This window comes from Uloborus diversus, chromosome 7 (genome assembly GCF_026930045.1).
Source record: "Uloborus diversus isolate 005 chromosome 7, Udiv.v.3.1, whole genome shotgun sequence".
Lineage (NCBI taxonomy): Eukaryota > Metazoa > Arthropoda > Arachnida > Araneae > Uloboridae > Uloborus > Uloborus diversus.
Window position 1 is genome coordinate 130,156,125 of NC_072737.1, and position 18,436 is coordinate 130,174,560.

General features: G+C 32.5%; 1 protein-coding gene across 3 annotated transcripts in view; it reads right to left on the reverse strand.

Annotated features, from left to right (window-relative positions):
• The window catches only part of LOC129225717 (metallophosphoesterase 1-like), a 44,986-nt gene that overhangs the window by 12,768 nt on the left and 13,782 nt on the right, over positions 1-18,436 (reverse strand). For 2 of the 3 annotated variants that reach the window (XM_054860208.1, XM_054860207.1), the window contains exons 5-7: positions 11,614-11,733; positions 2,932-2,982; positions 1,385-1,556 (exon numbers count right to left, since the gene is read on the reverse strand). In XM_054860208.1, the coding sequence (XP_054716183.1) occupies positions 1,385-1,556; positions 2,932-2,982; positions 11,614-11,733 (343 nt within the window). Of the gene's footprint in view, positions 1-1,384; positions 1,557-2,931; positions 2,983-11,613; positions 11,734-17,615; positions 17,685-18,436 lie in introns of all 3 variants that reach the window. The other variant, XM_054860206.1, reaches the window with a different exon arrangement.

Sequence of the window (18,436 nt, forward strand, 5' to 3'; positions counted from 1 at the left end):
ATAAATGCATAAATCAAGATGACCATGAGCTTTTGAACTATGATTTAAACTTATTTTTAAAGCTATGTAGAAACAAAAGGAAATTAAAAACATACTGCATAAGTTGAAAGTAGTGAATTGTAGTTTTTTAAGGTTTTAATGAAGTTATAGATAAGTACTCCTGCATTATTTGAGCATAAAGGTGTGGTGATATTGAAAATTATATCACCACAACCTTGGGATTTTTCCCCATTTTTTAATGTTTTAATATATGTTTTGTTTCTTCATTGCATAACATAATGATAAAACATAAAATCTTTTAGAAAAACATCTCCAATAGGAATAAGAACAGAATATTTCCTCCTTAAGACGAAATATTCCATTCACGACAGTTTTATTCTTATAAGCGGGATATTCGTTTATCCAGTATCCAGAAAAGTGGGCTGACAGTATTTCCTTAGAGAATCTAAGACAAACTGGAATGATTTGAATATTACAGAAAGTGGTTTTCGTGATATACTAGAGCAGCACTGATCTACAAAGATTTTAAAAATTTTGGGTAGTTTCAATTTCACTTTTTTAAGGACTGTTTTTTAGTCCATTAAAAGGTGGATTGATAAAATACGGTAAATATGTGCTAGATAAAATTCCATCAATATCCCTTATTTTCACACATTGACAACATTTTCCTTTAGCTTTAGTTTGAAAAAATATAAATGAACCAATCAACCTAAGTTAAAAAAAATAACTTTGTGCATAAATAGTAAAATAAGAAATAACAATGTCAAAAAGCACGAATTGCAGATTACTGCAGACATGTGTTTCAGCGTTACAAGGTTTGGTATTCATTTTATGGACATACTGAAGGGATGAAAGGCCGAGTTGACCGTGTTGAACCCGAGAATAAATATTTTATTATTATGCACTAGTGCCTAACCATTGCAATCCTGAATTTTTTTTTTTTTTTTTGACCAAGTCTAACTGTGGGAACATTTTCTCAAAAAGAATGTGGCAACTTTTGTATTACAAAATCTGGTTTCATAAATGGTTTGATATTCAGTTGTTTTTAAAATGAAAGATGTTATGGGGCTGAAGTTTAGCACTGAAAACAGGACTAGGGGTCATTGTTTTAAGCTATTTAAATCTCAGGCTAACATGGATATTAGGAAAAATTATTATTTTAGCAGGGTAGCGGAATCTTGGAACAGCTTACCGGAAGAGGTGGTAATGAGCAAGGGAGTATATAGTTTTAAGAGGGCCATTGATCTTCACTGGGGATTGTAAACTGACTACGACCAGTCTAGTTGGGCCAAGAGCCTGTTGCTAGGTCGTCACTTTTATATTTGTATTATATCATTCAGAAGAAAGAGAGAGAGAGAAAAGCAGAAAAAAAAGTGAAACTCACCGATTTTTAAAGCACCGTAACCCATCTTGTGAGTTCCCATTCTGTATGAGCAAGTAGGCACAATGATTTCATGAACAAAAGACTCGGTAACATTGAATAAACATCCACTTAAATCTGTAACAGGATAAGGCAGTTGGATTCCAGTATGTCTATCAGCAGTCAAATGAACAGACTAAAATGAAAACAAAATATTATTTACAATTTAAAAAAAAGTTCATGTGTGCATAGGGTAAACTGCAAATTTTTTATATCATAAACTTTGTAACAAATACTGGCTTTGCAATAAAAACATCTGAAGTATCTGAATCTGTTACCAGGGGTGCTCATCCCCCCCCCCCCCAAGTTCAATGGCACAAATTCCCCCCCAAAATTCCTCTCAACCACTTTTTCCTTTTCTATTTTTTACCTCTCTTTTTTTAATTTATTTTTATATAATATTTATTTACATTTATTTATATTTTATTTATTTTTATTTAATTTTTTTAGTTATTTATTTTTTAAATGTTTTTTACTTAATTACTTTTTTAAAATATTTATTTGTTTATTTATTTTTAATTATTCTTATTCTTATTTTATTTGAAAAGTTCTGTGCTACGCGAATGACACACACACACTAAAAAAATAAATAAATGAAATAAAATATAAACAGAACAAACAGAAAATATAATAAATAATTTTCCTTAAAAATAAATCAAAAGATAAATTGAAATAAATAAAGTAAAAAAATATTAAAAAATATCCCTCCAAAAATCTAGATGGTACAACTTGCGCCATAATCCCCCTCCCCCTGTGAGCACCCCTGTCTGTTACAACTACATTAATCTCTTGCCTATACATCACAGCAAATGATTTAATTAAAAAAAATAATAAATAGGTCATAATAGTAACAGTAAAAGGTAAATGAGCGAAGAATATAATTAAAATTCACCTATATTTTACTCAAAGTATGTCTAAAGGTACATAAGTGAAAGCAACCATTCATGTATGCAGAAAAACACATCACGTATGCTCAAATGCCATGTTGCCTGCTTTTTCTCTAATGAATGTGACAAAAATCAAAAAAACTTATAACATTGATGCATGAGCCACAGCTGGGTTTTGTGATGGTTAGGCATTGGCCTTCTGCATCGTGGTCCTGGGTTCTGACCCATGGATTTTTTGAGATACAGAAAATCATCAACGCCAATGTAGTATGATTATGCCACATGTTAAAGATCCTAAGAGCGTTCGTTTGGTTTTGAATGCCCTCAACAACATTAAATCCCTAGTGGAGTTCTGCATCAAAGAGAGCCCAAGTTTCTCCACTTGGCGGAAAACTGGGCGTAAAAATTACCTATGGCATTGACATCCATGCTTAATAATGATACATGAAAAACTGGCTGCTGTAGTGGGGAATCGCACTGGCTCTGCAAATGGCTAAAAAGCCTAATGCAGCCACATTAGAAAGAAAAGCAAATTTATGTATGAAACTTATTTAACAGAAACATTTTTCACGATAATGCAAGTGACAATTACACAATAGCACAACACTTAAAAAATGATCTCACCTTATGATCATGGGCGGAGAGAATAATATGAGGCTGCAGGTAACGCAGAGCCTAGAAAAAAAGTTTTAAGAGTAAGCTTACAAAATTTATAACAGCGATAGTACATGAACATAGAGGGTGCTCCATTTTAACCTGCAAGAGCTCTATTTTTGCAGCCGTTGGTCCTAGATGCATACTTCTAGTTGCAAAAATATCCAAAATCCGATGTGGAGTTAAGATATTGAAAGTTTGAAACAAAATAGAAATGAATCAAATAATACAAAAATTAACTTTTTATACGGCCCTAGTTCTCCTAACTTATATTTAGAGAAATAATCTCCATTGAAAACTATTTCTGATACAAAAAACTTGACACTTGTGTGACCAAACTTCACAGAGATATTTCAGTTCAAAGTTGTAAGGGACCATACAGAAGATGAGACTGGAACTTATCGCCCTTTCAGAAGAATGACAGGTCATCAAAGTAAAAAAAACAAACACAGTATTAATATTTTTCATTGCTATTCAAAAATAAATGCAAATGTTATGCCCTGATACACAAAAACATACTGCAAAACCTTGAAAAACACAGGCCTACATTTTTTCGTTCATGAAAAAGTGTTTCAAGTTTAATAGGTGCCCTATAATCAGGGCCGTCGAGAGAGGGGGGCAAGCCTATGCATTGCACAGGGGCCTGTGAGAGATTGAGGGGTCCGCGAAGCGGGCCTAAGATAAAGATAAATCCCCCTCCCCCTTAAAAAAAACTTTTTAGTTTGAAGGAAGTCTTTCTCCTAGAGTTAAGATTAATAGTTAAGATAATTAGTTTTCAATTGAAGTGAATTCAGTGAAAGTGATCAGGCTCGAAGTGAGAAATGCTACTTGTCCCTATCTTCATAGCCCACTATCGACGCCTTGAACCAAAAATAAATGTGACTTCTTTTTTTTTTTTTGCGTGAATTCCAAGGCTAAAAAAAATTGCTTCTTTTTGAAAGCTAAACAGAATTTTAGTGAAATGGAAAAGTGGCAAAGAAATTTAAAAAAAAAAGACTTATAAATATAAGCGCTTGCATTTTCAGCGTTCGAGATTCAAAACATAGGCAAGCGACGCAGTTCGATGAAAAGATTCAAAATGTGAGTTGATTTAGTTTTGAGTGCAGTGATACAAATTGAAATTAGTTCTAGTGTTGTTTCTAGAGTAAAAACAGGAAGGGGGCGATTGGGGGGCACTTTGAAAGATGTTTCCTTATCAAAGTGCATAGAACGCCCTTACATATCTAAAAAGGGCACAGTTATGTCACCATTAATTAGAATCAGTGCTGGATTTACCTATAAGCTAAACAAGCTATAACAACTTAGGTCCCCTGCTTTTTTGGGGGCCCCCAACTCTCGAAAAAATTGCATGATTCGATCCTAAAAAAAGGGAAAAATACTTTTAAAAATGAATTTTATTTTCACGTGCTTAAAACCCTAAAGAACTTGGGACATTTTAAACTTCTTCAAATGCGAGGAGGGGAGAAGGGGTGCCAAAATGTGCCATATTCAGCTCCTCGCTACATTCTGCATCAAAAATATAAAAGAGTATGGTTATGACGTTCCTGCAACATATTGCTTGCTTGAGATACATTTTCGTGACTAGCATGTTCACATTTTGCTATTTATTTAAACCTGAATTCCGTATATTGAAAGTTATTTTGTTATTGCCTGCTTTTGTATTACTTCTACTGCATACTGTCAATCTATTTCGCATGAGAAAAATTACTACACTACCTCTATTCCTTTTCGTTTTCTGCACCAGTTGTTATTTAAAAATACAAGTAGTGCAGACTAACAGGGGTTTCTTACTAAGTTAGAATGTAAAACTATACGAGCAAGTATTAAAATATCAGAGATTAGAAAGTACAAATGAACTGCTTTGAATAATTTTAATTGTTCTAGAGGCCTTGAAAATAATTTAAAAAGTTTCTGATACTGCTTGAAAAGTGCTTCAATTTTATTTCCTATCAGTTGTATAAAGTATGATTTGTCCGAATGGTTAAGCTGTTATTTCCACCATTTCTTTTAAAGCATATCTTAATCTTGATCGTTTTTCAGTTAATTCAGCGTTCTGTTTGTTGGTGAGTTGATAAGGGATGATAGAAAATTAATTATACCGAGAGTCGATGTGAGCAAGTGACAATGCGTCATCGTTTCTCCCTCGTCGCTCTTCCTCTCTATCGATTAATATCAACGATTCGTCAAACCACGAGCAGTTTGTATTTTGTATTGTTTTAGTTTGCAAAAGAGTGTAAAGTTTAAGAAATTTTTGTTTTCCTTTTTTCTTTCCACATGTTGTAGTTCCTATTATCCCGTATAAGGCTTCAAAATGCAGAATTTTTTAGTGTATTTTTCAAACATTTTCTCGGGGGAATAACCCCCCGACCCCCTAAACTTGCAGATATTCTACCCTCAACTCAAAGGAGATCCCTGCATCATTCTCCTGATATCCCTCCTCTTCCAAGGAGGTAAAAAAAGACAGACAGCAGAAATATTTTTTATTTATTTAATTATTCATTTCTGTTAAGTACACATACACACGCGCGCGCGTAAGAAGAGACACATCGTAAAGAAAAAAGTATAAAATGGCCTGTTTTGCTATCGATATAAAGTTGTCCGAGCTACAAAAAGGGTCCCCCATACCTGAAATCGCAAATCAATTTTAAATATTTATGTGAAAATGGAGGCTAGAAAGAGGAGGTTAAAGATTACGTAAAAAGTTAGGGGCCCTGAAGAAGGTTGCATAGGGGCTCATAAATCCTGTCGACGGCCCTGCCTATAATAAATGCGATGTGCTGATTAAAAATGTGAGTTTAGTTTTTTCCAGCACCTCAGGTTTTCAAGAAAAGTGTGTTTGAAATTTTTCATAGAAACTGCCAAAAATACTGGGAGAATATTTATTGAAACTATATTTAATAGAAAATTCCTACAAAATTGAGTTGTTCATAAAAAGAACAATGCAGTTTATCAACGAAAGACAATCGTCGAGTTTTTTTTAAAATAAAATTGGTTTTTTCACTTTTTCTCCATTGCTTTTATCGTTTGAATTTCCATCTGATGATTGCTGTTGGATGATGGTTGGAAAAGGTGGAGGAATGGGAATTCCTGGTCCATAAAGGAACATGTCGTGTAGCAAACGGTAAATGAGAATACTGAATTGTATGTTCATTTTTCGAATTGAAGCCATTGAATTTGCAGGAGCAAAAGTAACAGACGTCTCCAAGGTTTCTTTGGTTCTCTATTTATGCCAAAGGGTACAGAGCTATGTTTACCTTTTGTCCATTTTCTCAGTAGCTAATCACACTTAGTGTGGAGCCCAACATTTGTCCTGATCACCAAGCTTAACACCGAAGTAAGGTTATTAGCTTTTTTGATAAATACTGTTATGTTTCATTGATGCTTTGTTATTAATAAATCACCACACACGTAACAAAATGCATTAGGACAGATTTTACACTTTTTTGATGACATTACGATGCACTAAACACTCAGAAAACAAAACACAACTATATATTACAAACAATTGACGCTAACTATTGCGTAAACAACTGCCAATGCAGTCAAGTTGACTTTGAAAGATGGGAAAATTAAAAAGTGTCGCCACTGAATTGAAATAAACATAACATCATTCTAAAATGTTTTTAATCAATGCATCAAGGCTTCTTCAGGGATCACTAGATTTTAAGTATACCAAAAATCAACTCCGTGGGTCTTCGTGGGGGTGAGATACAGAGGGGTGAAAAACCCAACTTGTTCTGTCATATAAACTGTCCTTAGTCGTGCGTTTAGTATCCTTCATCTTTCTTGGTGGTGGATATTTGGTTTTCTTGGAGGTAGGACATTTTAAACAAATAATATCAATGCAATTGAGGAAATATCAATAAGGTACTTTTTTGATTTAGTGCAAAATATCTCATAAGGTTTTTTTAATTTTGTGAAAAATCTTGACGTGATGGGCTCAAACCAAATTCATATTCAGAATCAGCATACTCGTATTAGTTAAGGACTCTTATCAAATTCAAAACACCAAAAAACATGTAGGCCTGTGTAATTTAATAATTTGAAAAACCACACTTTGCACACATATAATTTTAAACACTTGTTAACCTCTATATTTCCCCCAAAAGGTGTTATTGAAGTCAAGTGAAAATGCTGCGTTTCATATCACCGTAAAAATTGGTCGTACTAATTTCAAACTTTTTGTGCTGCATTTTTTTTTTTAGTGGAGAATTTTTCCCTAAACATAAGTTAGGGGACCTGGGGCCCATATAAAAAGTTAAATTTTGTACGTTTTTGACTCATTTTTATTTTTGCTTCAGACTTTCAACATCTTAACTCTGCAACTGATTTTGAATATTTTTGCAATTGGAAGTATGCATCTAGAACTAACGATTGCAAAAATAGAGGTCTTGCAGGTTAAAATGGAACACACTGTATAATGGAAGCATTTTATTTGATTTTGACCTGCATTCGTTGCTTTCAATCAATATACAGTCAATTCTTGATAGCTTGAAGTCCCAAGGGGACACACTAAAATCTATGAGTCATTGGTAGTTCGAGCTATGGGAAGTTCCCTAAGTCTTCTCAAGAGTTTGGCAGTGGAAGAAGACTTCGAGATAAAAGAATATCCAAGTTATTGTGAGTTGACTGTAGTTGCTATTAAAAATGTCTAATTAAGCAAAAAGAAAAGGCATGGTACAAGACATAAACTTGCAAATAAAATTGCATACACACATTTCAGGGTTTAAGAACCCTTTTTCACTCCATAAGATGTCAGCTTCTTGATGTAAAAGCATTCATGAAAAAGTCAAACATTGTATGCAATTTAATTTGTATGCTTATCCATTACAATATTGCTTTTACTATACCAGGGCTCATACAAGCTTTTAAAAAACTTTAAGAACTTGTATTGAAGAAAATTCAGGATGATTAAATACATGCAATGCATAAAGCACCATTCTACTCTTTAAACACTTGTTTCAATTTCAAAAAATCTTACACTTGTTTTATAAAAATAATCTCTACAAAAAATTATCTATAAAAAAGAAAAGATCTACAGAGAATCATAAAATTTTATTACTCCAACTTGAAGAAAACAAATCCCTATGTTTTAGAGCATTTCATGCAATAAATTTAAATATGGTTTAATGTCAATTGCACATACATACACTATATGACCAAAATTATTGGGACACTTTCAAAAATTCACATTTTTTACGGATTTTTCGAGAAATAAAAAACCAATTGCTCTGCAATTTTTTTCACATAAAAAGTATAGTCCAGCTGCCATTTTCCAATAAAAATTAAGTCTACTATTCATTTAGGGGATGAACAACAAATTGAGGAAACAGAAAAAGGTTTTTGATCATTTTTCATCGTAAATAGCTGGGAATAAGCTACCATAGGAGATATAAGCATTTCTTTCAAAAATACAATTTTTTGTTTGAAGTGTCTCAATACCTTTAGTCATAAAGTGTATGTATACATTAAGGTCTTCTGCAGCAGAAATATGATTAAGTTTTTGATCATTCTTTGACTATGGGGGTAACTACTACAGTTACTGTTTAACAATAGGTATGCTACATGCTGCAACATGTTAAACTATATAATTCTGAGAATAACATTTAATGCAATTCTGTTTAGATTTAATCTTCTACTGCCCACCATTATTCTGAGGTCACATGAAATTTTATTACATGTGTTAAATACATTATTCTTTGACTTTCTGTGCATCAGGCACATGCTGTGGCACAAGCGAGTGCCCAAGCAGCTGTAATGTCCAATTTACTTCATATTATTATTATATTTGTTTGTAGTAGTTTTAAAAAGTACTTTAAAAGTACTTGAGTAGTTTTTAAAAGAACGGATGTATTTCTAATAATAATAGTTAAAGCATGAGTGAATAACAGGAGAGGGGAAACTTATGTGGCTCTGACTGCGACACTGAAATTTTTAGCAGTGGTGGTACTTTAAAAGCCTTTATTCTCATTCAGAAAGTGTATCTGCGCCATCGATTATGGGGCTGAGAAACCGTTCTAATGTATTTGCATATTAAGACTAAAGATCAGCATTCTGCGATAGAAAGCAGCGATCTACCATCTCGGAATAATAAATACTCCATGAACCAAAAGTCATCGCCTATTACTATCATGAAGACAAAAACATTCGTCATCAAACTGACAACAGCAAGCTGAAGCACGGTTAAAAAAAGACCGAATAAATTTTTTTTTAAGTTATGAAGAATTTAAAACAAATAGCTGTCCAAAAAACTTGATATTTTGTCAAAAGATTGTTTAAAATTATTCGACATCCAAAAAAAGCAAAAATAAAAAAAGCTAAGAAGACAATTTTTTTCAAGAAAGCTGATTTCAAAAAATGCTAAATTTCTCAAATTTGTCTCAAAAAAAAAGACACTTTGGCAACACTGCTTCCTTGTGCAGGGAACAGCTTGCTTGGTTTTGAATCTGAAGTGGAGCCAACAGTGGTCTCTTATCATTGGACAGGAAAAACAGTGTCATTGTGTTGTGTGTCAATCCTTCATTTCTTGCCTTGCATGGGCAGCAGTGTGGGTCTCACTTTCCTTGCCTGAGAATATGTTTTCCCGGGAAATTGCCATTTGAGCGACTAATAAATGTTTTTCTTAGCTTATTTTCAGTAAAAGTGAAGAAAAGAAAAAATTTATAATTCATACTTTCTGTCAGTTATGAGCATACAAATGAGAAATGAAAATGTATTTTTGGAGTGCCCAAGCTCTGCTTGGTTTGCTTGGGCGGACTGCATGTCACTGCTGTGCGTATAATTTTTTTTCTATAAGAAATTATTATTTGGGCAGTAGAGGGCTAACCGAACAAAAATGTAAGAAACAAAGGTTTAGTTTTTTCTGAAACTTTTATAATACTATACTATTTGTGACTGCTTCTAATGTGTCAGTCGGGAATAATTAGTGAAGAAGATATAGTTATGAGCATACAAATGAGAAATGAAAATGTATTTTTGGAGTGCCCAAGCTCTGCTTGGTTTGCTTGGGCGGACTGCATGTCACTGCTGTGCGTATAATTTTTTTTCTATAAGAAATTATTATTTGGGCAGTAGAGGGCTAACCGAACAAAAATGTAAGAAACAAAGGTTTAGTTTTTTCTGAAACTTTTATAATACTATACTATTTGTGACTGCTTCTAATGTGTCAGTCGGGAATAATTAGTGAAGAAGATATAGTTACTATAAGTGGATTGACAAGGATAGTACATTTTAACATTCATGTTAAGGTAGGGTAACTAGTAAGATGATCTAAGTGAAGCCTCTCAATTTCAATCTCAAAAGCAGTTTCATATCATATTAAATGATAAGTGGTTTTGAAGACACGTTAAGATAATACTCTTGATTGATGGAAACAGTATCAAGTTATCCTGTGTGAGGACTACATGCATAGTTATTTATAAGCAATCATTATGCAATTGCAGATTTTGAGGATTTGATTGCATTCTACAATTTAAAATACTTTTGGAAAATAATTAAACAAAAGTTTTTTTGACTCTATTATTAACTGTTAAAGAAATAATTATTAAAAATTTATGAAAACTATAAAACAAAAGCAGATGCTAAAAGCTTGCGGAATAAATACATGCAGTGCAATTTAAATTTCACGTTCCTATTTTTCAAAGGATAAAGCATGTCAATGAGCTAAAAGTTCTTAAAGCGAAGGATATTTATAACACAGCAACTGGTGGACTGATCAGAATCTTGAATGTAAAGTCTCATCATGGATACTGCTAGTCCTAAATTAAATATTTCTAAATTATATTTAATTCCCAGAATTTCCTCTTTGCTATGCGATTTCTTGTGATTATTCCTAAAATCCAGGCTCAATTTCCACACCTACGAAAATACTTTTCAAGATAACTTAATTCCTGTTTTTGTATATAGTATCCTTTGTAAATAAAAGGATTTCTTTCAACTCAAGATGGAGATTTTATTAACTCAAGAGACTTTCTTTAAATTCTTAGCATGGGCATTGCCACGCAAGTACAGTTAGTACTATGATATTGATGAAAAATAATCTGTTAAACTTGCTGTTGTAGTACAATGCTTGTATCCACCATCAAACTGTCTTCTTTCAAACTTCACAAATAAAAAAAAAACTTATTTTAAAAAAAGCATTTGCTTGTGGCTTATATTTTGAAAACAGAGCTCTGATTTCTTGAAGTAAAGAAAGAATATATAAAGATTCAATTGTAAATATTAATAAATTAACTCTGCAGATTATCAACGAAATATTTGAAAATTCATATTGCGTATCAAACATGGTATTTAATGTTTTAAAAGCACATTTACCACCTATTCATGGTTGTTGGCACTTATAAGACTATGTTGACTAAAAGAGAAGCTGCGTTAAATAATATACAACAATTACACAAGCATTGGAGCTACATTGAGTTTTTTGTTTTTTGAAAACAGCCAGATCTTTATTTTAAAATATTGTCAAATCAAAAAATGTTCCATGTCACTTGCAAAAAACTAGTAAAACTTGGAAACATAAAGACTTGATGGTGTTCAAAAAATGTTTTACATACTGAAAGAGACATTTTAGAATTCTTGACAAGGTCACATTTTTGATACTAGATCAAGAACTTGCAATATGTTCAGTTAGGAAATATAAATATGAATACTTACTCTGCTAACAAAGCTACTATACACAGGCGTCAAGGGCATATGCGACACAATGATTCTGTAGCTTGAATCACTAGTATTTGAAGCAGCAAGATAACTATTTGAATGAGTTATGTAGTTGACCTGCAAAATTTTATTTTAGTTTTAATATAGCAAGTTATTCAGTGAAAAAACATCCGAAAATATTGAATTAAAATCACAAAAGTAGATTTAAAAAAAAGTTTTTTAAAATACTAATCTCCAACAACGAGACAACCGTATGGTGACCAGGTATGAAAGAATAGTACCAATGTAGCTCATGTATGATGTAAAAGGCAACTACAATGGGTAAAAAGTGCTCAGGGGAATAGCTTTACTGCTTAGGGGAAATACCTTGTCCTTGGGGTTACACCAAGGACTGGTACTCCAGGATGGGACTATTGCTAACAGCCTTAACCTGTAAAACATTTCCTTGTAATGAAGTCTAAAGAATAGAAAAAATAGAATGCCTTTACAGAACTGGGTAGGAAAAGGATCAAGGGACCCCAAGACTCGGATTCTGGAAAGTACACACTCACATTATGAGATTAAAACAATACAATTGCCGATTGAATGAGATGTACAGGTCACTTTCTTAGAATGAATGCAGAGAAAACGGCCCTTAAGATCTTTACCGCAACTCCTGAAAGTAGAAGATCAAAAGAAAGACCAAAAAAAAAAAAGGGTGGAAAGGCTGCCTTCATGCCCTTATTCATTAGAATTTTCAATTTCTAAAAGTTGAACTGGTGGAAAAAAGGAAATTTTTAATGAAAGACTTAAAACAGGTGGGTTATTGGCCATCAAGTTTTTTATTTGTAGATAGCTTTTAAAACCTTAATTTTTTTAATGAAGTTGTATTTGCCATTGAAATTTGTAAACTGTGTTTATCTAATTTGGGACTTTCTTGAATGCTGGGGGTTTTTCTTTATGTTGCTTTCATATATGTGTGCTGGTACCTTCTGGTTTCTTAATGTTGGAGATAGATTTGAAAACCATAAAAATGTTATTTTTGTAGATTTGTTGTTACTTAAATTCGCTAACTCTTTATTTCTCTCTCAACACTCTTAACTTTTGTTTTTACAATGTTGCAAATGTTGTTTATCACTTACATCTGTAAGCCTCATGATATACTGTGTGGAGCATGAGGTGTTTTTTGTGAATCTTTTAAGTTTAAAAAGCAAAAAATGTGTGGAAAGGAAAAGGCTTCTGAAGTAGGTCAGGACCCACAAAGGGCTGTCATGACAATAATAATACAAATAGAAATACAAAAGTGACGACCAGCCACAGGCTCTGGGCCCAACTAGACTGGTCCTAGTCAATTTACAATCCCCAGTGAAGATCAATGGCCCTCTTAAAACTATATATTCCCTTGCTCATTACCACCTCTTCCGGTAAGCTGTTCCAAGGTTCCATTACCATGCTAAAATAATAATTTTTCCTAATATCCATGTTAGCCTGAGATTTAAATAGCTTAAAACAATGACCCCTAGTCCTGTTTTCAGTGCTAAACTTCAGCCCCGTAACATCTTTCGTTTTAATAAATTTAAATAGCTGAATCATGTCCCCTCGGTCTCTTCTTTGCTCAAGACTGTACATTTTAAGCCTTCTAAGCCTGGAATTATAATCTAAGTGGGAAAGTCCACTTATTAGCCTTGTAGCCCGCCTTTGAAGATTTTCCAATACATTAATGTCTTTCTTAAGATAAGAGACCAAAACTGAACAGCATACTCCTAATGGGGCCTTAACAAACTTCTATATAAGGGCAGAAGAACTTCTTTAGATTTGTTTGAAATAGATCTATTGATAAACCCAAGCATCTTATTGGTTTTGCTGCTAGCAATGCTGCACTGTTGGCTAAACTTTAAATCCTGACTTATTAAGACCCCCAGATCAGTAACTTTGTCTGCATGACTAATGACTGAACCTTGCAAATAATAACTTGTACACTTATTTCCATGCCCTAAATGTAGCACTTGACATTTCCCAACATTAACAGCCATACCCCATTTATCAGCCCACTCCGTAATATGATCTAGATCCTCTTGCAGCTGATTTGCTTGTTCTTCATTTTCTACAGTTCCCATAACTTTGACATCATCAGCAAAACAATTCATGTTCCCAGAAATATTTTTGTGAATATCGTTCATAAAGACAATGAACAAAACAGGCCCTAACACTGATCCTTGAGGAACCCCGCTTAAGACCTCACTCCAATTAGAATAATTTCCCCTTACAACTACTCTTTCTTTCCTTCCTGTCCGCCAGTTTTTTACCCAAATGAAAGTTTTCCCTCCTATTCCTATATCAGCTAACTTGCTAAGTAGAGCAACATGCGGTACCTTATCGAAAGCTTTTTGAAAATCAATTTAAACAACATCTACAGGCTTCTTATTGTCCAAAGCCATGGCAACTTTGTCATAGAAATGTAATAAATTAGTTGCACAAGATTTACCTTTCCTGAAACCGTACTGAAATCTAGTCAATAGATTATTAGTCGCTAGAAAATTTATTATCTTAATTTTCATCAATGTTTCAAAAATTTTGCAAACCACCGAAGTTAGACTCACAGGTCTATAATTTCCCGCACTCCCTTTAGACCCTTTCTTGAAGAGCGGTGTAATGTTAGCCAGCTTCCAGTCCTCTGGCACTGTCCCCAAATTATAAGAAGCATTGAAAATGTTTGTGATTACATCTGCTAATTCCTCTGCACTTTCAACTAAAATTTTTGGATAAATATTATCCGGTCCCGGAGCCTTAATCTCTTTAATTTTTTTCAAATGAAGTAAAACGTCATCCCTGGAAAATACAAAGTCCTCAAGCTGTACTATAGCTTGTGTCTTGTTGGTGTCAACTGTTGAGATACAGTTATCATTAAAAACACTTGAAAAAAAGTTATTAAGAACATTAGCAATATCACTATCGTCCTGAATTAAAATTCCGTGCTCATCAACCAGTGGCCCAGTAATGATGAAAAATTCAAGCATATATATATAAGAAACTTTAATAATATGCAAACACTATAGACGAAATACAAAACATTCGAACAAAGGAATATTTCACTTATACTATCAAAACAAACCACTCTCCTGTGATTTGACATCTTTGCTTGCTGAAGTGTTCTCTAAATGGCTGATGCAAATATAGTATCATGAAAAGTTTTAAAAATATAGTAGAACCAGTGGCAAATTTTATTCAGATTGTGTTCGATGACTCATCTGATATATTCAACCCTTTTCGCCTTATAATAGTAATTATTAAATTAATTTAAAATAATGATGAAAAAATATTTTAACTGTATCATTAAATGATGAAATAATAAAAGAAAATATTTTTAGGTAAATTCATTTAAACATGGAAGTTATAAAATTTTATAGAATTAAACATTAATCTTACACAATCAATCAAATTTCAGAATTTTTCCTCTTGTTTTGGATAAAAAGTAACATTTAGCATGAATTGCCAATACCTAGACTGAAAATGAACCCTGACCTAGAATGTAAATTTCACAAAAATTTAAATTTTACAATGTTTGAAGTTTTAACTCAATTCAATGATTTAACAAAGAAATTCAGAGGAAAATTTAAGAGGTTTATCCCATCAATAAGTTCGTTTTTTATGGTGATAAATTTTTTACAACTTTTTCAACAATTAATTTTACATTTTCTAATTTTCTAGATTTTTGCATTTATAAAGTTTCTGAATTCCTAAAATTGTAAAATATTTAAAACTATTTGTTTATTTTCCGATTCAGTTACTGGTTAAGTTAAATCTTTTCCATTTCTGGTACACATATTTTATATCTTTCCTAAGAGAGGTCGCAATAAACATAAAAAGACAAATTGGAGGTACTAACATGCAAGATGGACTTGACTTATTTTGAGTTTGGTCAGTTTCTGATGAATAGTACCCAACTTTATTAAGATAAGTCTTGTGGGTCAGAACACAAATGATTTTTCTTAAACACTCATTTTTTTTTCAGATAATTTTAAACAAGAATATTGTTATCAGTACTTGATACATATTTTACTAATGCACACTTTGCACCTGTTTTCCAGAAATGATATCCTAGATTTTGACCCAAAATTTGTAACATTTTGACTATCTGCCTGTATCTAGGAAACCTAAATAGCAGGAGAGGACAAGCAAGTTCAGGGGTAGGGAAGCAAATACAGGGACAGATCAATGCCATTTTTAATGGCGGGGGGTGGGGGGGGGTCGTTCTGAAAAATGACACCTCTCCCCCATAAACAAACCAACAGTTTTGGGCACGAAACATTTTTTAAATTGCTTGGGTGTCAATAAAAAGTTCCAAATTGGCCAGGAATAAGACACTTAATAGGGCATAAACTTTATAAATTAATTTCCTAAGCAATTTCATTCATAAAGTGTTTCAACACAAAGGGGACAAATACTATTGTTGACGGTTTATTGGGGGGAGGGGGGAGGTCATGACCCCCATGATCCTCCCCTTGTATTTGCCTGTGAGTAGAGATGGGGTTTAATGGACTGCAGAGGGTGGATGTTGGGCTGCTGGATCATCAAGGGTGGTTTGGTATTTGTTTCGGAATAAGGTTTACAATGAGTAAAATTGACCAAACGACAGGTTACATAGATCAACTTCACAGGCCACATTTATCCCATGGACCATGGATCACCCTATTTAAAATTTTGGAATGAAATCACTTATGAACAAAATATGCATAATTTAAAATTATTTTCTCCAAAATGAATACATACATTAACATATATCTGTTCTGGTGTTACATCAGTGATGAAAATTACATGCATCTGATTTAGTTATAATGAGAGCCCCTTTATTCCTTTCCCTTCTCCATTTCAAACACAAAGGTACCTTATTTATGCACACAAACATTAATTTTTCTTGCATATCTTTTTAGATAATTCAAAAGTTATATTTGAAGCTTCAATTGTAATTTTATATGGATTTTTTCAATTTACTAATTAAATATGCTTTGTGTTCTTCAGATTCATTTTCAGTTTTTGTGCCTTTGAGCAAGTACTATAATTGGAGGTATCATTTTAAATTCCTTCGATAATTCTTTTTTTTCCACTCTTTCTATTAAAGCAATTAAAATAACAATGAGAAAAAAAGGGCTCCCTAACGTATGAAAAACTTATTTTCAATAGACAAACTGCAGAAAATTCCTATTTAAATCTCATATTTAAATTTTGAAAAAGTTGAACCCTCCATCAGCCACACTAAATGGAAACTACTAGTAAAGATTGTTGTTACTATTTTATTTTTATCTTAGCAGCAATGATAAGCTTCTAAAATTGTTACATTAATTATTCTTCAAATAATTGGCAGAATAAATACATAAATTTATGACAATTATTTATTTTTATCACTATTCATTACTCGTAAAAAAAAAAACGTTTTTGCAAATAAGATTTTTTCTGGTTCCCTGTGAAATTTCATAAATGTATTGCAATGCAGATCCCTACTTTTTGACTATCACTAAAATATTTTCAATCATCATAAATTATCATAATTCAAAATTTTATTTTCCACATTAAATATATAATAAAGCACTGAAAATCAAAGTCACAAAATATATATGTAATGAATAACTAAGTTCATTGTATCAATTCTAAGCTTTTTCTTTTAATTTGCTATTGGTTTTTCAATTTTCAATAATTACTTTCACCCAATGGACTGACCTGGATAGTAATTTTCTGCTAATTAGTGTTAGATAATAAGAATTTTGCTGCATCATTAAAAATATATATATATTTTTTTTTAACTTTTAAAACAAAATCGCCCCTTTCCTAAAAGTTTTAATTGCCTAACTGCACTTTAAAAACAAATTTCTTGCAGTAAAAATTTACAACTAATAATGACTAGAGCTCTTCATAGTACTAATTTCATAACAGCTCAAAAAGTTTAAAATCATCAATTCAAAAAGAAAAGCTAAGTTGCTTCAGTTAAATAATGAAATTAAATGGTTTAAGAACAAATTACATACTATTTGCATCAGGTTGCCTACACTCTTTGCAGAGTAAAAATCAAGCATTTTCAAAGCCTTTCCAGGTCTCTTTATAGCAAAGATCAAGGATGTGGTACAAATGAAATATAGAATCAAATTAAATACAAATTAGGTTACAAGTCAGAAAGATTATTTTACAACTATTTAATTTATAGTAGTCTAACTATAAAGAACAATATGCATATTCAATACTGTAAAACATCTTAAGATTACAAATTTATATGCTAAGACAAAAAATAACAAATAAATCAGAAACCTTAGTTATACGAATATAAATACCGTTGAACTGCGTTAATACAACCAGCTAATACAAAATCAGGACTAAACCTAAAAGGAATACTTAGTGTAACGAACACATGGATTATGCAGATTTTGTGGTAAGTAATGAATGGCTGGATTGCTTTGAAAATCGGCATAATGCTGTTCATGCAAAACTATACAGTGAAACAATGTCAGCAGACAAGAAATGCATGGTCTTAACTTATGTGCAGCTACAGCAAAGATAACATTTTTAACGCAGATGAAACCGGGGTATTTTACAAACTAACACCCGACAAAACCTTCAAATGTAAAGGCAAAAAATGCACTGGTGGAAAATCGGCAAAAGAAAGGATAAGTGTTTTGGTGTATGCTAAAATGGAAGGAACAGGGAAATGAAAATGATTAGCGATTGGAAAATCACTTAAGCCAAGATGCTTCAAAAATGCGAAAAACCTTACTGTTAATTATGGTGAAAACTGTAAGGCATGGATGACTTTGGAAATATTTAGGATTGAGTTGACAAAGTGGATAAAGATTTG